This window comes from Pezoporus occidentalis, unplaced genomic scaffold (genome assembly GCF_034315485.1).
Source record: "Pezoporus occidentalis ecotype Australia unplaced genomic scaffold, CSIRO_AGI_Poc_V1 ctg22, whole genome shotgun sequence".
Taxonomy (NCBI): Eukaryota; Metazoa; Chordata; class Aves; order Psittaciformes; family Psittacidae; genus Pezoporus; species Pezoporus occidentalis.
Window position 1 is genome coordinate 2,668,821 of NW_026914072.1, and position 22,298 is coordinate 2,691,118.

General features: G+C 39.9%; 1 protein-coding gene across 3 annotated transcripts in view; it reads right to left on the reverse strand.

The window, feature by feature from the left end:
- The window catches only part of LRP5 (LDL receptor related protein 5), a 134,194-nt gene that overhangs the window by 97,308 nt on the left and 14,588 nt on the right, over window positions 1–22,298 (reverse strand). For 2 of the 3 annotated variants that reach the window (XM_062620214.1, XM_062620211.1), the window contains exon 2: window positions 9,869–10,265. In XM_062620214.1, the coding sequence (XP_062476198.1) occupies window positions 9,869–10,265 (397 nt within the window). The remainder of the gene's footprint in view (window positions 1–9,868; window positions 10,266–22,298) is intronic. The other variant, XM_062620215.1, reaches the window with a different exon arrangement.

Genomic DNA, 22,298 nt, shown 5'->3' on the forward strand with positions numbered 1-22,298 from the left:
AAGGATTTAAAAAAAATCCCCCAAATTACCCTTCAAGCTAAATTCCTTTCCTCAAGCTTCTTACTAAAATAGCAACCTGCCCCAAAGCATAATGCATTTAGGTGACAGAAAAGGGGAAGAAAGTAGGTAAGCCAAACAGCCCTCATAGCTTTTCTATGATACTAAAGGAGCTCTATCTCAAGAGCCCCTTCCCCCCTAAAAAAACCCATTGCTTAATTTCATAGGTGATTGTTGTATAACCTTGGCCACTCAGAGGCTGCTGGACAACAGTAGTACTTTCAACTTCACACATTAATTTGCCACAGGAAAATTACATTCCTGCATTTTAGTTCACTAACAGATACCAAGCTCAATCCTTACCGAAGCCTGGTCATTCAGAAGTTTAAAAGTATACAGTATTAGCAAAGTAACTGTACCACTAAGGAAGGCTAGCAGAATAAAGATGAATTCAGACAACAAGTAGATCAATCTGAATGTAGGCAGCGTTCTTTCAAAGCACTCCTCTCCCAGCCGGACTTCTTTAATGCAAAGTATAAAAGATTATTTTTACTCTGTCACCACCTTGTCCTGATTGCAGTGTTTCTCTGCAGTCCTGCAAGTATCATAAAGCTGATCTTCCTGGTGAACTTTGTTTCAGAGTATGACGAGTCTCTGCAGTAATCAAACACCTACTGAAGTAATGGTTTTGTTCCCTCAGGTGCTACAAAGAACCCCTGTGGTCTATCACGGGAAAGCATGCCAAGCAATGGAATGGCAGGAGCAATTCTTGACTCCATTTAACCCCTTCCCCTTTTCCAACAGCTTTCCACTTTCCTGGCAAGCAGCAGGTGCTGAATTGCCATGAAATACAGAATATCAGGTCTGGTTTACATGAATTATATGAACTATAGCATATCAATTCTCTTAACACAAGACCCCAAACTGGGAGTTTCAGTATCACTGCAAGAAGAGATCAGCTGTACCTGGAGCAGAAGTGGAGGTCTCTGGTCTCTGTAAGCCTATTTAAAACCACACCACTTATCTTCTCCAGGCTGAAGAAGCCTAGCACTCTCAGCCTGTCGCCATAGCAAAGGTGCTCCAGCCCTCGAAGCATCTTCACGGCCTCTTCTGGACTTGCTTGAGCAGGTCCATGTCCCTCTTATGTAAATTCATTCTCAATCCAAGAACAAATACAACCCAGCTTGTGTTTGTCCTTAGTATTGTCCTGGCCCAGGTGCCGGACCTTGCACTTGGCCTTTTTCAGCTCCATAAGGTTTGGACCATCCCACCTCTCCAGCCTGTCCAAGTCCCTCTGGATCCCATCCCTTCCCTCCAGCATGTCAACCACACCACACAGCTTGGTGCCATCAGCAAACTTGCTGAGAGTGCACTTGATCCCACTGTCCATGTCACTGACAAAGATGTTGAGCAGCACTGGTGTCAACACACTGACTCCTGAGGAGCAACACTCAACACTGGCCTCCACGCGGCATGAAGCTGTTGACCACAACTATCTGAGTGCAATCATCTAGCCAATTCTTTATCCACTGAATGGTCCACCTGTCAAATCCATGCCTCAGCAACTTAGACTGCAACCACACAGCTGAAACCACCTATGAAACTTCAACAGAGAAACAGGCATTAACTCCAGCTCCCTCTGAATAAGCCACTCACAAATTACAGCCTTGGACTCTACAATTAGCTAGGGCCATCCTCTTCATCCTTCTTCTGCCACCATAACATCTAGGCTGTTTTGACAATTTTAGTTAACGCAAGGCACAACACAACATTGGATATCAGACTCTCATAAGCCATAAAACGCCACGTTTTAAATGCATGCCTGTATGGCATTGTCAAGAATGCACAAAGTCTGAAGCTTGCTTTTTTTTTTTTTACCCTCCTCTATTTTGAATGACAAAGCTAGTTCAAACCGAAGTAAGTACAAATACCATCCTGGCTGTGACACCCTGCACCGAGATTCAGCTGAAGACCGAAATCTTTTGGACAAGTTGGAGAAAAAAAGAAAAATCCACAGTTATTACGGAAAGAATGACACAAGTTCAGCTGAAGCAGCACTGCAAATGTAACTTGAATTTTCATACCTCAACATAGAAATTTTGGGGCGGGGAGAGCTTCTTTGATTTGAATAGTTACTAAGAGAAAGCCAAAGGCTTTATACCTACCCTTTAAGTTACCCATGGATCTGTTTAAGATAATAAGTCTTCTGTCAAAACTACTGAATGTGCTTGCACTATCCATGCTCATCAGAGAGCACACCAAACAGTGGAGAAATTATATATTCTAGTGAACTCAGGTAGTAGCCGTTATTACTTACACTTGGCATCTTCCAAATGCTCCCCATGGCATAAGATCAATTGTTACACAAACACCAGATGGTTTTGGTTGGGGTTTTATGGGGTGGGGGGGGGGGGTGGGGAGAACATGGGAAAAAACTCAGAATGGCATCTCAGAGTTAAAAAATTTAGTCTGCACACCATTTGTATGTAAGGAACTGATTTAAATTGAGCTGATTTAAATTTACCTGTTAAGATTACCTAATTCAGAAGCTCGGAGTGGTAACAGGCATACTATTTCTGCAGAACAAAAGACCACCCATGCTCAATAGTCTCCATTTCTTACTGAGCTCAACAAGACCCAAACACTTTGAAATAATCTAGACATCATCAGTGTTTCTGGACAGCTGACAGTTTGGGATTGATTTTTTTGATTTTCAAATATAAACTTTTTTGCTGGTGTCAAGTACATTGGCAATCCCTATCATTTTTATTTCACTATTAAATATATATATATACACACATATATATATATATTTAGCCCAGGTAAATTCAGAGAAATTCAGCAGACTATGCAAGGAATCTCAGTCCAGTACTGCCTGTGATATTAACCACTCCCTGTTTTGGAAGCCTGTTTAAAAAAATGTAACACATGTATTTGGGTAGTTTATTTGCTTGATTTTGTTGCTGGTAGTGGTGTTTTTCAATGTACATTACACAGTTCTAAATATCTCTGGGCCAGGCCATACCATAACAGCTGTAAGCAGCTAGAAATATCAAAGCCAGTATTTGATGTCTTAGGACACATTAGAGCACATTTTGGGGAGTGAGATTTGGCATCCTGGGAGTTTTGCATCCCACCTGGATTGCAACAGGTCAATAAAGTGTAACAGCGCTGATGCCATAAAAGAAAATTAAAACATAGATTCCTAAAGAGCTAATAAAGAATAATAATTTAGAAAAAGTATAATTGTGAGCAAAATTCAATGCTTAACAGCAATCACAAATCAACACTCTTAAACAAAACCCAACCAAACAGCCCTAGGAAAGCACTGAACAACTTGGGTTACTTTATTCAATTCTTCAGAGATGCCCAAGTGTCTTTGTCCTGACTGGCTTTTAACCTTTAACTCCAGACTTTCAAAGCAAAAAGGAAGGGAGGGCAGGGAAAACAAGAGATTAACATCTAATAATAATTTTGCAACAATTGCACCAATTCTGTCCCTAAACTGAATTGCACTTTGCTACACCAAAGAAACAAGAAGGAACAACATCAAGCAAAACTCAAAGCCCCACTGGGGAAAAGATGTAAATGTATAAACACAAAACTAACAGTCTGTCCAGTCTACCACCCAGAAGTAGTGGACTCAAGTCTGTAAGATTCTGTTACTGCTCTATTAGTAGGCACAGTAGTTGCAAGCTTCGCTACCACGCTCTCTAGTCCAAGCCTTTCTGTAAGACAATTAAACAAATGCAGCTCAAATGTAGCCAGCAAGTCACTGGGTTTTGGCACATACTTAATTACCACATCGAATCAGGGCTTAAATGGTGCAGTATTATCAAAAGAATGGGACTGAAAGCCACCGTGCAAAAATAAACAGAGTTTGAAGACAGTAAAACTTTAAACTGCACCCCAGGGGTCTGAATTTTTGTGTTTGTTTTGTTGGGGTTTTTTATTACTATTATTTTTTATTTTTTCCCCTGAACTCATTTTAAAATAATTCCAGGTGCAGGAGCAAAAACAGGACAAAGACCATATTTCCCCTCGGTTTTAAAGCTGCAGGTCACTTCTTACTTCCTGGTGCTTCATCTCTTTCGTCATCATTTTTGCAAAAATTAGGAATCCTGGCCACGCTTTCCAAGAGCAGCCCATCAGCCATCTGCACTGGAAGGTATCGTGGACATTATAAAAACCGACCAATGCTGCCCAAATGCTTTTTCCACCTCCCGAAATGCGGTGCTGTTGCCAAATCTTACATAACCTGCTTACACAAAGGGAGCCAGTTGTACAGATGATGTAAATCAGCACAAACTTCTCCAATTTCAACAATGTTCTCGAACTTATATGAGCCCAGGGCACAAAACAGGAGTTTACAGGAAATTGCTCTGAAGTTTGGATTCCTGCATGTTTAAAACTTACTTCCCCCATCCCACCTTTAAAATTACAAACACTCCAGTGTGAAACTCAATAGCACCAGTTGTTTTCAGAAGGGAAAAGAATGGTTATTTTGCATATCATTAAGCTGCAAATTACTCACTCAAATTCCCTCTTTTTTTTTTCTTTCTTTCTTTCTTTATTTAATTATTCCCCCTCCCAGCACTGAACTTCAAGACCTGGATGTTCTTGACAAAAAAACATTACATCAAATCCCAAACTATGCCACAGCAAGTAACTATCACAACCAATCACACTGTTTTCAAAGACATATATTTAAAGCAGAGCAAACAAACATACATTCCTCCTCCTTCCCTCCTCTTCCATCCCCCCCACCCCAAACCACCCTTCGCCACTGCCGTTTTCCTACAGTCTTTCTTATTCTGACAGGTTTATTCTTTTAAAACATATCCATTACATATACATAGTATACTGTTTGACAAGTGAGAACAAAGAGGAAAAACATAATTGCCTGTCAACTGATAGACGCTCAAATATGATTGCTATAAAGTGCTTGCAAGGAAAAAGCATGTTTTTCCCTGTTCACCCATATGGGAAGGAGTAAGACGCCCCAGTGATTTCTCAAAGGTAAACAAGCATGCGTTCAACAGAGCTTGTTTAAAAGTCAGGTTGCACAGAATCATAGAATGGTTTGGGTCGGAAGGGATGTTAAAGCTCATCCAGTTCCAACCCCCTGCCATGACACCAGGAAGCTGAAGAATCCCTGGCGCAAGAGAGTCAAGATTTCCAAACACATTAAGCTAGAGAAAGAAGGCAGCAGTAAGGAAATACTTGCAACACTACTTAAGGGGCATTAGGAAGAGAATTTTCAACTTGGAGTGCAGTATTACTGCAAATACCTCTGAAAGACCGAGAAAAAGAAACTGCACTGTTAGGATTTTTTTTGTTATTGTGTTTTTGTGTTTTTTTTTTTTTTTAAATAACAAACAAAAAACCCAAGAGAAAAAAAAAAGAGTTGCAGGTGCTGTGTCTGTTATGCATTTTCCCTTCTATAAGAATGACCCATACATTTCTATGCAAAAATTCTACATGAAACAGAAAAACAAATAAATGAGCCCTCATAACTGCTCCTCACGGTCACTAGGTAAGGTAAAAGAGACAACACAATATAACTTTAACTTCACAGACATTTCTGAGCAGAGATGAGGAAATATTACATATAAAGAAATTATTTCACATTAAAAAGACTTCACAAGAAACTCGGCATTATACCATCCCTCTAAGGGGGTCAGGGAAGTCACAGTAAACAAGATAGGGAGAAGACATCATGAGGTCATAAGCCCTGCATCAGAAAGGCTTCTCTTTCACCAAATCACTGAATTCCTGAGGTTGGAAAGGACCTCTGGAGATTGTCTACTGCAACACTACCACTCAAAGCAGGGTCAACCTTCTCTTTTCCAAGGTAAATAATTCCAACTCAGCCCCGCCTTTTATATGATGCTCCAATTCCTTAATCTTTGTGGCTTGGCCCTTGGCTCATACCTGCAAGTCTGCATCTCTTGTGCTGAGGAGCCCAGAACTGGACACATTATTCCACGGATGGCCTCACCAGCATTGACTAGAGGGGAAGGCTCACCTCCCTCGATCTGCTGGCAACACTCCTTCTAATGAAGCCCAGGATGCTGTTGGCTTCCTTTGCAGCAAGGGCATATTGCTGGCTGATACTCAGTTCATTGACCCCAGGTCCTCCTTTCAAAAAATACAATTTGTTTTAAGAAAGGGAACAATGGCGTGCTGTAGCAACTCAAAAGTCCAGAGATCCTCCTATCAAAAGGTGCAGTAACAACTGTTCAACTCTCTCCATCAGCTTGGGAGATACCTCCCACCATCTGCTATTTACAGGTAGACCCTAAACTTAGCTCAAGGCAATGCACTTTACCTCTTTCAGTGTGCTGATGCAGTTTATCTCGATATTTGGGAAAAGAGTACACTCAGATGAAAGCCAATAATTTGTCAAGGCATGCAATGTAAGTATGTGCATTTGCACACTTACAATTACCAGCTGAAAGAGCTGGGCTTGTTCAGCCTGGAGAAGAGAAGGCCCCAGGGAGACCTTAGAGCAGCTTCCAGTGCCTAAAGGAGCCAACAAGAAATCTGAAGAGGGGGTTTTGAAAAGGGCCTGTAGTGACAGGACAAGGGGGAGTGGCTTTAAACTGAAAGAAGGTAAATTTAGATCCCAAGCCATTCTCTGATTCTATAATCCTGTGAATTTTAAACATAATTTAACAAACAAAACCCTGTTTTAATACAGATTCAAGAGATTATGTGGAAAAATTCTTACTTCAGTTTATACTACTGCTTAATTTTACATGAAAACAAAAAAATGAAACATGTTTTGAGTTAAACCAAAACCACCCATTCACAACAAACAGAATGGTGCCAGTCCAGCCAGACCCACTTGTTGCATATGCCATGATTTCCACACTGCCTCTGCGGAGCTATAAACTACCCATATCAAGTCCTCTAAATCAAAGAGAATTCCGCTTCCACCATCTCTTTGGCCTGAGAGGCAGAGCTTCTTGACCAAAGGTACATTCCTGACTTCACCTGAAAAACAAACGTAACACACATGGTACCACTGAGACAACCAAAGCCATCCTCTTGTTCCTTATGCTCCCTTGAGAAATAGTGTAGAAATTAAAAAGATAAGAATACCATGATTATTACCGAACTACTTAAGACTAAACGTATATGGGGCAAAGAAACCCCAGTCTCCAGGAGTCAGGATATGAGAAATCACAGAACTTGCAGCAACAAGACTGCTAACAGTGGAGTGAGTTCTGGGGTGTTTATTAATAAAGTCTACACATTTCCATCTCTGCCCCATGCAATTCCAGTCAGGCAGTTAAAAAAAAAAAAAAAATGTAAATCACCTTTGTTTTGTTTTTCTTTTTCCTGTCTGAAGCAGCAGTTTTGCTCTCAAATCAAGCAAATGGTCTTTGGCAATTTATGCTCTTTAGTTACATGTATGAGCAGGAAAAGGGAGAAATAAGTAAAAGAGACCAATGAAACATTTATGGAAAGGCTGGCACCATCAAGGACATCCATCTGAAAATCAGAGTAAATAACACTTCCCACAAGAACTTCAAGTTTCTCATGCATGAGACTATTTGTAGCAATTTGGCCACAAACATATCAAAAGCTTTCCAACTCCCAGAAATTACAGCCATATCAAGATACTGGATATGACTCGTAACCAATGTCATGGTTGAGTATTTTTCTTACATCTAAGAAAGCAACTGTACTACTTCTACACTCTTCCTCATTACAGTGTTTCAAATCATTAATCAAGAGCTTCAAAATAATTTTATACTTGATATTAATCACTAAACAGAGACACACACGATAGAAACTAATCTCTGTTTTCAAGGCAGCAATCATCATGTTTCACACAAACCTAGGGTATCTTCTGTGTTTTAACTAAGTAGCCATGAGTGAAAGTAAGAGTTACTAAAAAGCATAATCTTTACCCATACTATGTTTTTCCTGTCCAGTATTTGCAACAGTCTCAGGTTTTTATTAAGTATTCTCCTACCTCTCAAACAGTCCAAAGGAGGTAAGATCAGATGATACGTTGCTAAAAACATTTTACCATTCACAGTCTTTGAAATTAAAGCCTCAGTCTACGGCAGCTCATACGGATCAGGCTTCAGCATTCAGATCCCAATGATTTCTAAACAGAAAGCCAACATGCTTAACTGTAAGTACATGGCATACTGTTGTTGTGTGGGACCAAGGTCCTGGAGGGTCATCAGTAAACACCACTGCAATTTTATTTAAGTGCTGCTATAAACACAGTTGTGAGTGATGTAAGAACAGTTACTAGGTCTGGCTCTTTGCTGTGACACTAAGGAAACAGTGGATTAACAGCTAGGCATGACTGAAGCTTTTAATTTCAGACTCTGAACTGACAACTTTTTAACCTTGACAGCTGTCCCTTCTCATTTTTTTTATATTTTTTTAATCATAGAATCATAGACTCACAGACTGGTTTGGGTTGGAAGGGAGCTTAAAGCTCACACAGTACCAAGCCCGCTGCCGTGGGCAGGAACACCTTAAAGAAAGCAGTCAAAAAACAAGGAACTACAGCAGCTTACAAAATGTCAACCTGGTGTTGGCATTTCATAGGAAGTGCCATTCCATTCTATCTACTTCCGTATAAAATACCCCATTTAACACCATATTTGCTCTTTAAATTAAACTAGTGGACTCCAGATCTAAACTTAGTCTTCAGCATTAATTAACTCCACATACATTACTTGCTGTCAGGATACACACAGGATTCCTGCTAATTTAATATACTTCCATATGGCCATTTTCTGTGGGAAGAATTCCTTTCACCTTAAAGGCATCCATAGTGAAGTCAGAATTAACAGGACAAGGTCCTCTCTGGAAAAGTACTTTGGTCCAACAAAGTCACTTTCCCTTTTACTGATTACAGCTGTACCTTTCCACCAGTTACCTGAAGGATACAGGCAGCTACAGCCTTTGACAAGTGAACAAAGCTAAGGATTTTTCTTCTTTGGGTCCATACAGTTTCATCTAGTACTTGTAAGTCTTTCATGTATAAATACATAAACTTACAAATGATAATTCATATAAATAATGTAAATACATACATTAAAAAATAAATTATGTAATTAATTTACCCATAACTCCTCACTCATCTAGCACAGCAGATCTTCAATCATCACTGCAATGAATACGGGGCCCAAACTACACAACATCAGTGCTGCTTGTGCACAGGGTTAGTAAATAGCACATGGGAAATGGTGAAGAGTATTGAAGAGGGAGGAAGGAACCAGACAGAGATCCAAGTATTTCCAAGAACCCTAGAAGCTACACATCCCTTATTCCTCACCTGGTCACCTTTGATCACCAAGAGCCCCCTGAATCCAGAATCACCTGGAGTCTTTTACTTGCTGGCACAAAGATGATTATTTAACATTGCCACTTAAAAATATACTGATTTTGTTTACCGAAGCATAGCGAGTGAGAATTCCTGTTTAAACCCATGCAGACTTACATACCTTGCTGTCTAGGTACATTAAATAGATATCACATATCAAATAAAAGTTAGCTTGCAAGACAGGATAACTGAGAAAATAACAATAAAAATAGGCTTGGAAAATCAATTACTCTTTGGAAGTGCAATGGAATAAGTTAGGCAATCAGACTGTTTGAATATTTGGCTTGGCACCTAAGAACAGCCGTATTTTTCTTTTTGGGTCTATGTCTTGGCTGTTATTTCTTGCCACAAAATATTTAAGCTCAAACATATGTTCAGCTACAGGTCTTGAGAAAAATACCCTGGGAAAACACAAACTGAAAAAAAGGCTATGTTTCTTTTTCAGAGCTAAAAACTCCACATTTATCACCACCGTATCCATTTAAGCATTTAAGTCAAATTAATATTTACCCATGAGCAGGATCCAAAGCTATTGCTCTGGGCTGATCTAAGTCTTGCCAGAAGAGGACTTTTCTAGATGTTCCATTCAGATTAGCTACTTCTATCCTATTGGTTTCTGAATCCGTCCAGTAAAGCTTTTTCCCAATCCAATCACAAGCCAGGCCATCCGGGGAAACCAGACCAGAAATGATGACATTCTGCACCACATTCCCAGTTTGGTTAATGTGAGTTTGCTTGATGGCTTCTTCACTCACATCTGTCCAGAAAACAATGCCTTGCGAATACTGGAAGTCAACCGCAGCAGCATCCTCTAAACCACTGACCACAACAGTGGACTCCAGCTTTGTGCCTCCAGCATCCACGAGTCGAACATCCCGCCGGTTGGCGAAAAGCAGAAAGGGAGATGCTACAGGAAAAAAAAAAGAAGCCACGTTAGTATTATTGGCATTTATAGATGTTGAAGTACTGAGTAGGAATAGGGCAGAGAAGGATTTCTTTTCCCAGGTAAGCAGGACAGGCAGTACAGCAGAAGGGATGTGATAAGTTTCACGAGAGAAAAATGAACACTACCCAAAAAATTCTTCCATCCACATGTCAGACACAGGAGTAAAAGACAGAGGGAAGAGCAGGCCCAATTCTATAGCTACAGGATATGGATAGCATCTTCAACACAATTAAGAGTTCAAACTGGGGCCCTTCAACAATACCTTCTGCCAGTCATAAACCCAGACTTAGATCAAATTAAATCTTCATGGTTTAAAAGCTTGATTCAACCAGTTGAAGTAATAATCATACACAGAAGGCAAGTTCTGATGACTTTTAGAAGTAGGCTGAAAGCTAACATTACTAGATACAGTACCCTGAACACTCCTACCAAGTGCCCTCCTAGACGGCAAACACTGTGACAGAGGTTCAGAACTACTTTCTTCTCCCCTGCACCACAAGAAAGAAATTACAGGAAGAGTTTGAAGAAAGATGAAGATGTGGGTTGTGGAAGTTTGTGGGGACTGCCCACAAACAGAGGCAGACAGAGCAAAAGGACAAAAGTTCTTGCTGTTAGAAGCTTTAAGTGGGTGGTGGAAGCTAGAGTCCTAGTACTGAATGACAGGGAAGGCTCTGAAAGTGAAGCTAACTTATGACTGATGCAAAAGAGATGGGAATCTTCAAGATAGGTCAAAATGACAGCCACAGAGATATTCCAGCAGTACCTGCACAGGTTATAGATCTCTTGTCTGCATGATTCAGTTGGATAATGACATGACCTGAGCAGATAACACTGGCATTCACAGGCAGAAAGGAAGGAGATGGGGAAAGAGACTCATGATAGGCAAGAAAGTTAACCTCGCTGATTTGGAACTGACAGTAAGACAGAAGCAGTGGTAACACTAGCAAAGATTTTAGCAAGACAAGATGACTTTACTGTTACACCAGATCTCATCTGCCATTATACCCAAAGACAGAGATAAATCTGTGCTTGAAACTGAGGCTGTTCCTCCACACTCTGAGGAGGAAAGTTGTGAAGGTCTGAGTCCTACAAGTCCTCCCTCCACTTGCCATGCAGAATATTACAAAACTCTAGAAGAGGGAGATTGTAAAGATCCTCTGAAGGATCTGCTATGGGGGAAGAAGGAATGATTCAGAGACAAAGGAATGATTTGGCCCAACTGTTTCTTCCAGAAGTGGATATTAAGTAGACATACATTGCTCCCCAACCATACCAGCCACACCGATGGCCAAGTTTACCACTTCATTTTTCTCCTAAAAGTGGAGGCTTGCTTCTTCATCTAGCAGTAAACAAGAAAAATAGTTACCTGCAGATATGGCTGGGAAGGCAGCAGCCATACGTGCAAGCTCATATCACAACGACTGCAAGCTCACACTGCCAGATCGTGAGGAGCTTCTCACCAACCAGCACCCCCAATACAGCTCCAAGTTCCAGCTCTGCTATGCCAGCAGCCTCACCACGTGCTATTGGCTTTTTCACAAACTCTGGCTCCAGCTACATGCTCACTAGAGTGTGTGTGCCACTGCATGGGCCAAAGTGAAATACATCTCTAACAATAGTGTATATATTTATGTGAAGGCCAAGGACCTCAGAATCTACGCCTCAGCTTTAGATGAAAAACATGCATAAAAATTCAGCATCTCTATTCTGCATGGTCTTTTCCCCCTTCTTTACCCATCCCCTTCTCTTCCCACATCCACCCACCCGAGTCAGGAAGGAGGTAGCTTTGTTTTTCTTTTTGGAGGAAGTCTATGCTGATGAAAGTAATACAGAAAATTTAAATCAGCTGGTGGTTTTATTGAGGATCTTGGACAGCAAAGAACACAAACAATTACCATAAATGTTTCACTGAAAATGCAGTATCTTTGTTTTCTACAATATTTAACTCAAGAAAGTTTATACAGCTTGAGGAGAATTGTTTCCTAAGAAATGAAGTCTCAGTATCACTCCTCTCTCATTTCCTAACTTGCCAAGTCCTCCTCTCTGTCATCTTTGAAAACACTAGATAAAGCACCTGACAGGTTAGTTATTGAAAACAGAAGAAAAAATATCTACAATGCAAAGTACTTGGTTTCTTCTCTGCAACTCATTGGTTCCCCATAACTATGTCAATTTTAAGTGGCACTGTATCATATCATTTGAACACTTGGAAAGTTTGATGTTAGCAGGCTGCTGGGGCAGACTGCTTCTCAAGTTATGCACATTGCTTCAGAAAACCAGACCCATATCCAGCCAAATATCAAAGCCATAAAAATTCTATGTACAAATTAATAAAAAAAGGACCCCAAACATTGTCCCAAAAATGTGTTTTGAGGAATATGAATAGATGGATTTTCATCCAGACATTTCCATGCTGAAGCCATTATTAATGCTATTACAAAAGAAAAAGAAACCTGAAATATCAAGTCAAATCAACCTCAGAGGACCTCAACAGCTTCTTAACTTAATTAGCTTCTTAAGGATCAGATACAAACAATGTCTAATCTAATCCTTTTCAAGAGATTTCTTTCCCACTGATGCATACATCTTCTGTGCTATAGAGTCGCCCTGGCTGAAGTGCAGCCACATTGCGTTGGCTATGAACACCCAGTGGGGAAATCACACTCCCTGCTTGAAATAGTGTTAAAATTCTACCTCATTTATACACCAATGTAAACTGCTTCTTGAGAATGGCCTTTTAAGAATAAAACTCATATCCACTTCTCTGATCCTCCCCACTGGCCTTTTCATAAAGTCCAAATTTTATAAAAGTTGTTTATGAAGAAAAAAAAAGGGGAAACCTCCCCACCCAAGTGATCAAAACACGTAATTGGATCTCAACACTGATTCTTAGAAAGCTGCTGAAGAAGCACAGGGTCTCCCAGATTTAAAAATAATGCGTAGGTCGTAACAGCGATTAAATGCTCTGTTTCCACAGCCTTCCATTTATCACATCAGGATGTGATGGCTCACTAGCAGGCAAAGCTAGCTCAGGCAGTATTTAGTTGAAGCTGCAAAACAAGCTCCAAGATGTCCCAAGAAAAGTTCACAGAACTTCAAATTTCCAGCTTTCCCAGTTAGGAAGCAGTAAATCTGAAAAAGGCAATCAAGAAGGCAGATGATCTTCTAGATGCACAGATGCATAGCATTTAGCTTCATAGAATTACTAAACTCAACAGTTCAACAATTCAAAAGGCACATTGACACTCTATGTGATTTTAACCAACAGGTTTTTCAGGCATTAGAATGAGAGGGGAAAAAAGAAAAACTCAGAAGGCAACAAATATCAAACAGCCAATTGACGAAAAACTTGATTTGCTGTCCTACCAACAAACTATCCTAGATACAAGATCATTCCACCAACACACAGTGCAAGTTTCTTATTTTGAATCCCAAATATATGTAGAATCAAGAATTCTTTTCCAAGAAGGTGCACACCAATCTCATTTCAAATCATGCTGTTCTTCCTGAACAGGGCTTGAAGGTCCAGAGAACATTCTTATCCTTGGCGTATTTAATTCTTTACAGCACAACTCTTGCCAAAGTAAACTAGAAGGCCAATTAAGAGAGATGGTGGGATGAGGGAGACCCAAAAAATCCTAGCAATAACTTTGATTACCACTGACCTTCAAATGAGCTTATCTGTTACACAAGAGGCAACATCCCTTGCTTAGGAAGTTATTCTACTGTTCAAAAGTTAGGAGACTTTTAAAGAAACACTTAGTGTTATGCTCTATTTTGATCAGCCATACTCCTGATAACTGCAACTTGCTCGAAAAGGGAAAGACCAGCTTCTATTTTGAAAGAAGAAGACAATAAACAGTAACAGGATAAATGATGAATGTGGCGGACAAATTGTTTATATCCAGTTTATTACCACCAACTGAAAGGATAATATTTTAATATAGGGTTTTTTTTTAAAGTTCTGTATTCTTTTTTGGTAAAATTAGAACAGTTTATATTTTTCCATAACAGGCAATATTTAAAACCTCCGGACATAGCTGGAGTTCACAATCCTTTGACAAAGCAAGAATGAAATCAAAAAAGAACCTGAAATCCCTGAACTCTAAACAGATTACAACCTAAACTGTAGAAAGTTATAAACTTTTTGCAGCAATTGCACATTCACATGTGGATCATGCAGTACTTGATCAACAATGCTTCATTCTATAAAGACGTATTACTCCTATTAAAAAAAAACACCAATTTTCCAGTGGTTTTCTGCTAACTGGAAAATACCCCCTTGACTTGATAACGGAGCTATGTACACAGAGGCTCCTTGCACAGCAGTAGGACAACAGAGCTTCTCATCAGCCTATTAACTGGAGAAAAGGAAACACTCCTGATCAAGCTGGCTAAGAATCAAGTATAAGTTCAGCTTTCAGTTTTGCTCTTTATATCCTGAATGGTCTTGGGCGAATGTTCTGTTCCCTGCATGGGGAAAGCTGTTTTGTGCAGACGTAAGACTGGAGGATTTGCACATTCTACAATGTATAATTAATTTGGCTAACACTATAAACAATATCAGTTTTAATACGCCTACTACAGTTCCCTTACCACCATCTCTATCCCATTCATAAGTGATACAAAAAAAGCATTTTTTAAAATGTCTGGTGGCTTAGACTCCTCTGCACTTCACCATACATAAAAAAGCAGCAATAACCTCTCTTCTTTTTTTTTTTAATGTTAATAACATAAGCTCTGTTGAGTACAGAAGCCTAATGCTACCTGCCCAGCTGTAACTACCTTCTAACAGCATAGGCTAATGTGTTGCTTCTGAATTCAGCCATTAACATTTTCATTTTTTCCATCCACAGCGCTTAGATTTTAAGTGCTTCAGAGGCACTCGTTAGCCTCAGCAAAGTGACATGGGACAAGCAACTAAAAACTGCACTATATGATCTTTGCTATTAGTTTCAGTAATAGTTCTAAAAAGCAGTTTGACAGGGCTCAACTCATCTATATATCAAGGCTAAGATGACACTGTCTGCCCCATACCTGGCAGTGTTCAAGGCCAGGTTGGATGGGGCTTGGAGCAGCCTGGTCTAGTGGAAGGTGTCCCTGGCCGTGGCAGGGGGTTGGAACTGGATGAGCTGTAAGGTCCCTTCCAACACAAACCATTCTGTGATTCTATAATCATGAATTGTATCAACAGAGCATTTGTCATCAGTTGCTGGTGAGCTGCAAAGTTGCAACAGTTCTAAGACAAGCTGAGCCAGAGAGTTTTAAGTTATATTTATACTACTGCTTGATACTTGTTGACATGCCTACATTTTGCCTCCTTCCCATTAAAGCCACAATAGAATGACATGAGTATAAGGGGGCACGTGCATGATTCCTACTCTTGAAAGCACCAGAAGCACAGAATACACATGAATGCTATGTACAGCACAGGAGAAAAGCTTTCCTTAAGAACTGTTAAATCAGTTAACTAGGCTAAAGGTCATGGAAAGGTTTAACTGTGCTTTTAAGAGAAGTGACCAAGGATCTCAGGATCCTGGTACACAACATAAAACAAAGAGCTCATTTTAATAAGCATACAAGCTAAAACAGCCATTCAAAATTATAGTATGTGCAACAACTTATATTTTAAATATTATTTCAATTCTTAACAGGGCAAATGCAGAGGCGACCTCTGTGGTTAAACCATCTGTACTGCTGGACAGAGAGAATAACATATAATTCTTGCAGCAGTCAATGTCCCAAACCGCAAAAACATTCATTACCAAGGAACAAAAACAACCTCCCCACACCCCTGCCGCAGGCACACAAGATGGTGAAAAACAAATGTGTCAAAACTTTTGCACCCAAGGGTGTACAGTCTTATGGAAACTCCAAGACAGGATATGGAGTAAGCATGCCTCAGCCTTCTATACTTAAAAATAGCTGCTACGCAGAAACAAGACCATGTAGGCAGGGTTCTAGCAGCTATAAATTAATCAGAGAAACTAGTTCTATAGAACAAAGTGATTCCTCTTGTCCAGCTCTAACTCTTCAGGAGCCTAAGAAGGCTTAGACCTTTGATGAGTAGCTTGCAAATCCTCATAAACATTTAGGGAAGAAAGTAATTCCACATGCTGTCGCCCTTTTGGGCATTACCCCCAGTTTTCATGGCTTAGCTCAAGGGGAGAGAGATGGCAGCTGGTGGCAGCAGGAAGCTCACATGCCAGGACACACAGCCACTACAGCAGCCGTGAAGATACAGGAAAAAAGGTAAAAAGGAGAGAGATTCAGGCGTGGAAGGGAAAGGAAGGTAATCAGGAGTTTAGCCAAACCTGACTCTTAAATTTAAATCAAGCACAACTAAAAGACTCAGTCTGAGACCTTGCTAGGCAAGAAGAGAATATGGCATATACAAATCCCACAGATACATGAAGTTCATTTTACTCTTAATGCAACTGTCCTGTAATAAGCAGGGAATTGGAACTAGATGATCTGGGGGTTGGAACTAGATGACTTATGGTCCTTTCCAACCCTAACCATTCTATGATTCTATCTTAAATACTGTGCATTCTCAACCCCAGTCCTTTTTATTGGCAGCTGCTGCAGAGAAGCCGGAATCATCGACTTCAAAAAGTAGATTAAATGTTGATCTTCCTGCAGTAACTCTGCATACTCACCCCGAGTTTAAACTTGCCAGGTACAAGGACTCCAAAGAATAGAGGGCTATTGCTTTCATCCTCAAAACACATTACTGTAGATAAGGTGAATTCCCAGTGTAATTACTAAATTATAGCATATTCTTGCTGCAATACAGAGGTAGCTGGTAGCAGTTTGTAGAGCACAGGGCTCCTTGGTTTCACTCCCACATACACCCCTTTAGTGAACCCAAGCAATCTTCAGCCCAAAGATTTGTAAAAATCATTCCACCTACTACAAACATACCCTTCCTTCTGCTGTTAATTATCTCAAAGGGCTGCTGGGAAGCCTAGGCACTTGAAGGCACTTGAAGATCTTCAAGAAGAAGGCTCCATGACGCATTCAGCTTTTAACTCCTGACATGGCTAAGACTTCTCTCTGAATCAGGGAGTGAGTGTGGGTCAGTGCACTGTGAAGGAGCAGCTATTTAGTGACGGCAGGGTTATAGCACTATTTTACAAGGAAAATATACTTCTTCCTCAAATCTCATTCCATTTCTGTAACCCTCCAGATCAATCCATTTGAATATAATTTCCCTCTCCAAATCATGAAAGCAAGCTTTCTGGTTATTAAGTAAGGCAGATTCATTTTCATTTTATCTGATTTTAGGTAGAATCAAGGTCTGAAATTCAAGAGGAAACAGGAATGTTATTTTAAACCACATTTATACACATTGTGTGCAACCGATGTCAATTAATTTTTGTAAATTTTACTCTTTACCAGCCTATATTTTAAATTGTTTAGGTGGTCACACCAGGAGTAAACTGGCGCAAAATAATCCAGTATAGACTAGTATCCCATATTATAAAATGTATTCATGCCAGTTTTATATGTGCTAAGTATCACTTAGTATCACTGCCTAATACTAGAAGACAGCCAGGATCTCCGTGATCTATTTGCCATCAGACAATGGTAAAACAAAAGGGAGGCCGTTCATCCATCAGTGTACCTACAGGAAGTGACACAGCTTTATCCACAAGCATAGGGGACGGAGGGGATGTGGGTGTGTGTGAAAAAAAAACAACGAAACACCACCAAAACAGTTTTAAGTGGGTTTAGAAAACATATGAAGTGTGTGTGTTCTTCTCATCCAGAAGAGGAGCTGGGAAGGCAATGAGATAAAATAAAAACAGTAAAACAGTCCAAGCAGTAAATGCTTTTATGAGAGGCTGAAGATCATTTATTCCTAGCCAGTGGAGAAAGAACACACTGAAGAAATTAGATGGGGTTAGGCTTTATGTTTTTCATTGCTGGGGATGGGAATGCAGAGATGATGCAGAGAGAAACATGCTCTGAAGATACTGGAGCACACTACAGAAGATGTAGAATTGCTTATAGCAGGTGATTGTTAACAGCAGTTGGATAACTATTCCTCATGTATGGCTTTTGTACCACTAATTCCTGTCTCAGTGAAGGAGTTTCATCAGAGCTCAGGCTTACACTAAACAGTTTTTAAAACTCGCCCAGTAATATAATACTCACATCACTGTTCATATTGCCCTCCTGGGGCAGATGAATTTAGTAGCTTTATCAAATACTAACATTAAAATATTGTTAGATAAACTCCTAGGTACCTTTTAGGTTTGGTTTTGTTGTTTCTTGGGTTTTTTTTTAATAAAACAAGCAGTACATTTTTTGAAGATCTTGTTGTATTTTCTGGACTGTGCATGTTTGTCCCCCTCCAGTAATGACAGGGTTTTAGGAAGACAAGAGATTGACTTCAGACTGTTGGTTTTGGTTGGCAGGACTACAGTTTTTAAATTATAATGTTAACAGTAACAACAAAATATAGCACTGATTATATACCATTTCATCTCCATTGGCCTGAATTACTTCATTTCCATTGGTCAAGAGGACTTCTCTAAAGAGCATACTCTGAAAAAGTCCAGCAAAGGTGCTTTCTACAAATCATGAAATTTAAGATTTGTTCAGATTGTCTGGGATGGCAATAAAATGTTTCAAAATCTCCCAACAGCACACTCTGAACTTACTCGTTATTGTTTTATCCTGTTTCTCACTCTATTATTACCTACTTCAAGTAAAAATCTTCACATACCAGAAAAGCCAAATGACTGGATTCAGTGTGCATAATTTAGCGCACTCCCATCTCTGCAGAGTCTGGAAGCAAGTTACATGTTTTCAAGATCATGTTTTTATGGATGCATTATTCTAAAGGAGGGTTCCTCAAACTCTTCTGTCCTTTCCCACAGACCACCCATTAAGCACGCCACATGAACTTCCCTCCTGGTGCACAAGGCAATGGCTCTCAGATTGTCCTTAATACCCCTGTAGCAAATACTGAAATTGGTTACATGGAACAGCATATTTCATCTTCTTTTAACACAGTTTAGCAGCTGGAAAGGAGGACAGCCAAGTCCATGCGAGCAGCCAACACTATACGGACCACCAAGCAGCATACTGAACATGTTTAGCAGAAAAACTAAACAAAACATAGAATATCAGCTGTGATTTGGGGACACTCACATCAAATTGCTGAGATACTCATTAGGTAAGACTCGCAAGCACTTTAACAATTTTATTTGGAGGAGGACACATTCACTAGAGCATAAGGCAATTTTCATCTTTTCTGTTTTGTTAAGAGGCAATTTCTAAACATTATTGCAAAACTGGCTCTTGGCAATCTCTCCCTGTGCGATGCACAACTGGTGTTCAGCCAAGTTCAGTTGTGAGGGCTGCAGCCTCATGCAATCCTGAGTAGCTAATGCTAAACAGATAATATCTCTGCAGTCTGAGCCCCCACCTCCTCCTGACCTCAGGTTCTCACCCGAGCATTTTACAGGGGTTAAAACACACATGGGACTTTCCCAAAAGCAGAATTACACTGTTCACAACAACTTGCTTATTCTTCTGAGGATTCTGCTGCAATTTGCTACTCAAGACCCACAATGCACATGACAGCTTAAACGCAAATATACCATCTACTGGGGATTATGGCATTTTGCTCCAGACATCAACAAGAAGCTTTGAAAACTAGCACTTTGAAAACAGCTGTTAAACTGAGCGTCCTCCAGTATTAAAAGTCAACTCTTTTATTTGGTGCTGGTTGGAGATTATAACCTGCACTGAGCTCCATGGGAGGATAACTTCCATCAAACTTCAGTGATGATGGGCAAAGCTCCCAAGGCCCACTGAAAATCCCACTCTACATGTAGACAGTAAACCCTACAAGTAAAGTAAAAATTTTCCCACTCTTTAAAAACAGCTAGGCAACAGGACATCACAGGTCTGCACTGTAATGTTTGAGTCTAACCCTATGTTCATAAGGAGCAACTGCATAGCAGAGGGAGATCCATCACATACATAGGTGATCTACTGACCTGCACTACTGTCAGCTTTCATAGAATCACAGAATGGTTTGTGTTGGAAGGGACCTTAAAACTCATCCAGTTCCAACCCCTGCCACAGGCAGGGACACCATCCACTGATCAAGTTGCTCCAGGCCCCATCCAGCCTGGCCTTGAACACTGCCAGGGATGGGGCAGCCACAGCTTCTCTGGGCAACCTGTGCCAGGGCCTCACCACCATCATTCTGTAATACCAAATATTTCCATTGTCTTGTCAGTAAGAAGGTTTCATATTTTGTTTAAGGATTCCTTAAATTACAAACTTGTATTTTGTCTAATACTATAGGACATTAGGTTCAATTCCATAACAGGGTTTACCGTATTCAAACCGCATTGGAGCTATCTGTCAGCTGACTCATGACAGTTTTCTTTGTGAGAATTAATATGGCTCTCTGCTTGTATGCACAAAACTTGGAAACAGTCTGTCCATTTAGATTTCTGGTATTTTCTGATTTTAGAATAAGTAGAAGTGGCACTGGGCTTTGCCAAATGGCTAAGTGCAAAAGCAGTGCTTAAAAACAGGGAGAGAGATATGGCAGGAAAAAAAACCCAACACCTGGATGTTTCACATTCTGTGATGCAGAGTACATGGCAATAATTTTGCTGTTGTTATTTTAAATTCCCCTAACCCCCATGTCATGCTCAGTAAGAGTTTTAAAACTACAGAGGAAAATAAAGATTCATGCTACCTCTGCATGATCTGACATAGAGTAACGCAGACAAAGGTGTGACTTTCTTGGACATCTAAACACAGCTCTAGTTGCAAGTAACAGGTAAACCCAAGAATGGAAAAAAAGCCTGTGGTGTCCCTTTTTTAGGTTCTGGATGCCAATGGGAGCAAGGTTCTTTTCTGGTTTTGGTTCGGGGGTTGGGGGTGTTCTTTTTTTCAGTTTTTTTTGGGGGGGTTGGGGTTGTTGGTTTTCTTTTCAGTTTATTTTATTCCTCCTTGGTTTGGCAGACAGCTGTCTGGCCCATAATAGTAGATTATGCAGCAATGATGGTTCCAAACTTCTAATGGATAAAACAGTATTTCTACATTTGGCTTGTAAATTTTCTCCAGGACTTGAACAAATATAGGCTTGACAAAGGTATGCTTGTTTCTGATCTGAATTGTTTCCAATTTCTAGTTCCAGATGTTACATTAACTCCAAAGGTGCAAATCTTAAACTGGAAAAAGACATTTTACTTCTACCTCCAACAAATGCATTTGCAAAACGCAGAAAACCACTAAGAAATAGCGTGTGCTGGATTCAACTGCTGGCAAATGTTATTCCTTGGAACAGAAGTGGAGTCAGATGTGGAAAACTCAAACATAGGTTCCACTATCTGATACGGTTTTCTTCTAACAGTTAAGAATCTTCCCAAATAAAACCATCATGTTATGGGAACCTGCCACATAAGGCTGGGCAGTGTGAAGCTTAAGTTTTCAGTGCCAATCTGTGGACAGGACTTCTGATATTTGTGAAGTCTCATTACTCTCTTCCAGTCAAATATTTAAGATTTCAGTTTTGTGAGAGCTTACTAATAAGGAGAGCAAAAAAGAAGATGAGGTGAAAAGGGCTACTTAAGATAATGAAAACTGTAAAATTGTGCTAGTATTTATATCACTGATAATACTTAATTTACCTCCTCTAACAGAGGACTCTAAAGTCAATGTTTGTCCAGCAAGTTACCTGGAGCATTTGTCCTGCTGTAACTACAAGAAGAAATATTTTCTGTTCTCTTATTATTACTACTGTAAAGTGGTTTTCAATATTGTGGAGACAAAGACATGGCGCTTCTCATACTTTAGGTTTTTCTCAAACATCTGTTAAAAAAATAGCAGATTTGCTGGAAAAGAAAGTATGTTCAGATTTCACTGACATTTCTTCCTTTTTTTTTTTTTCCAGAAGTCAGCCAAGGGTCAGCAAAAAAAAAAAATCTTTCTTTATTTTGGATCATTGTGTATTAC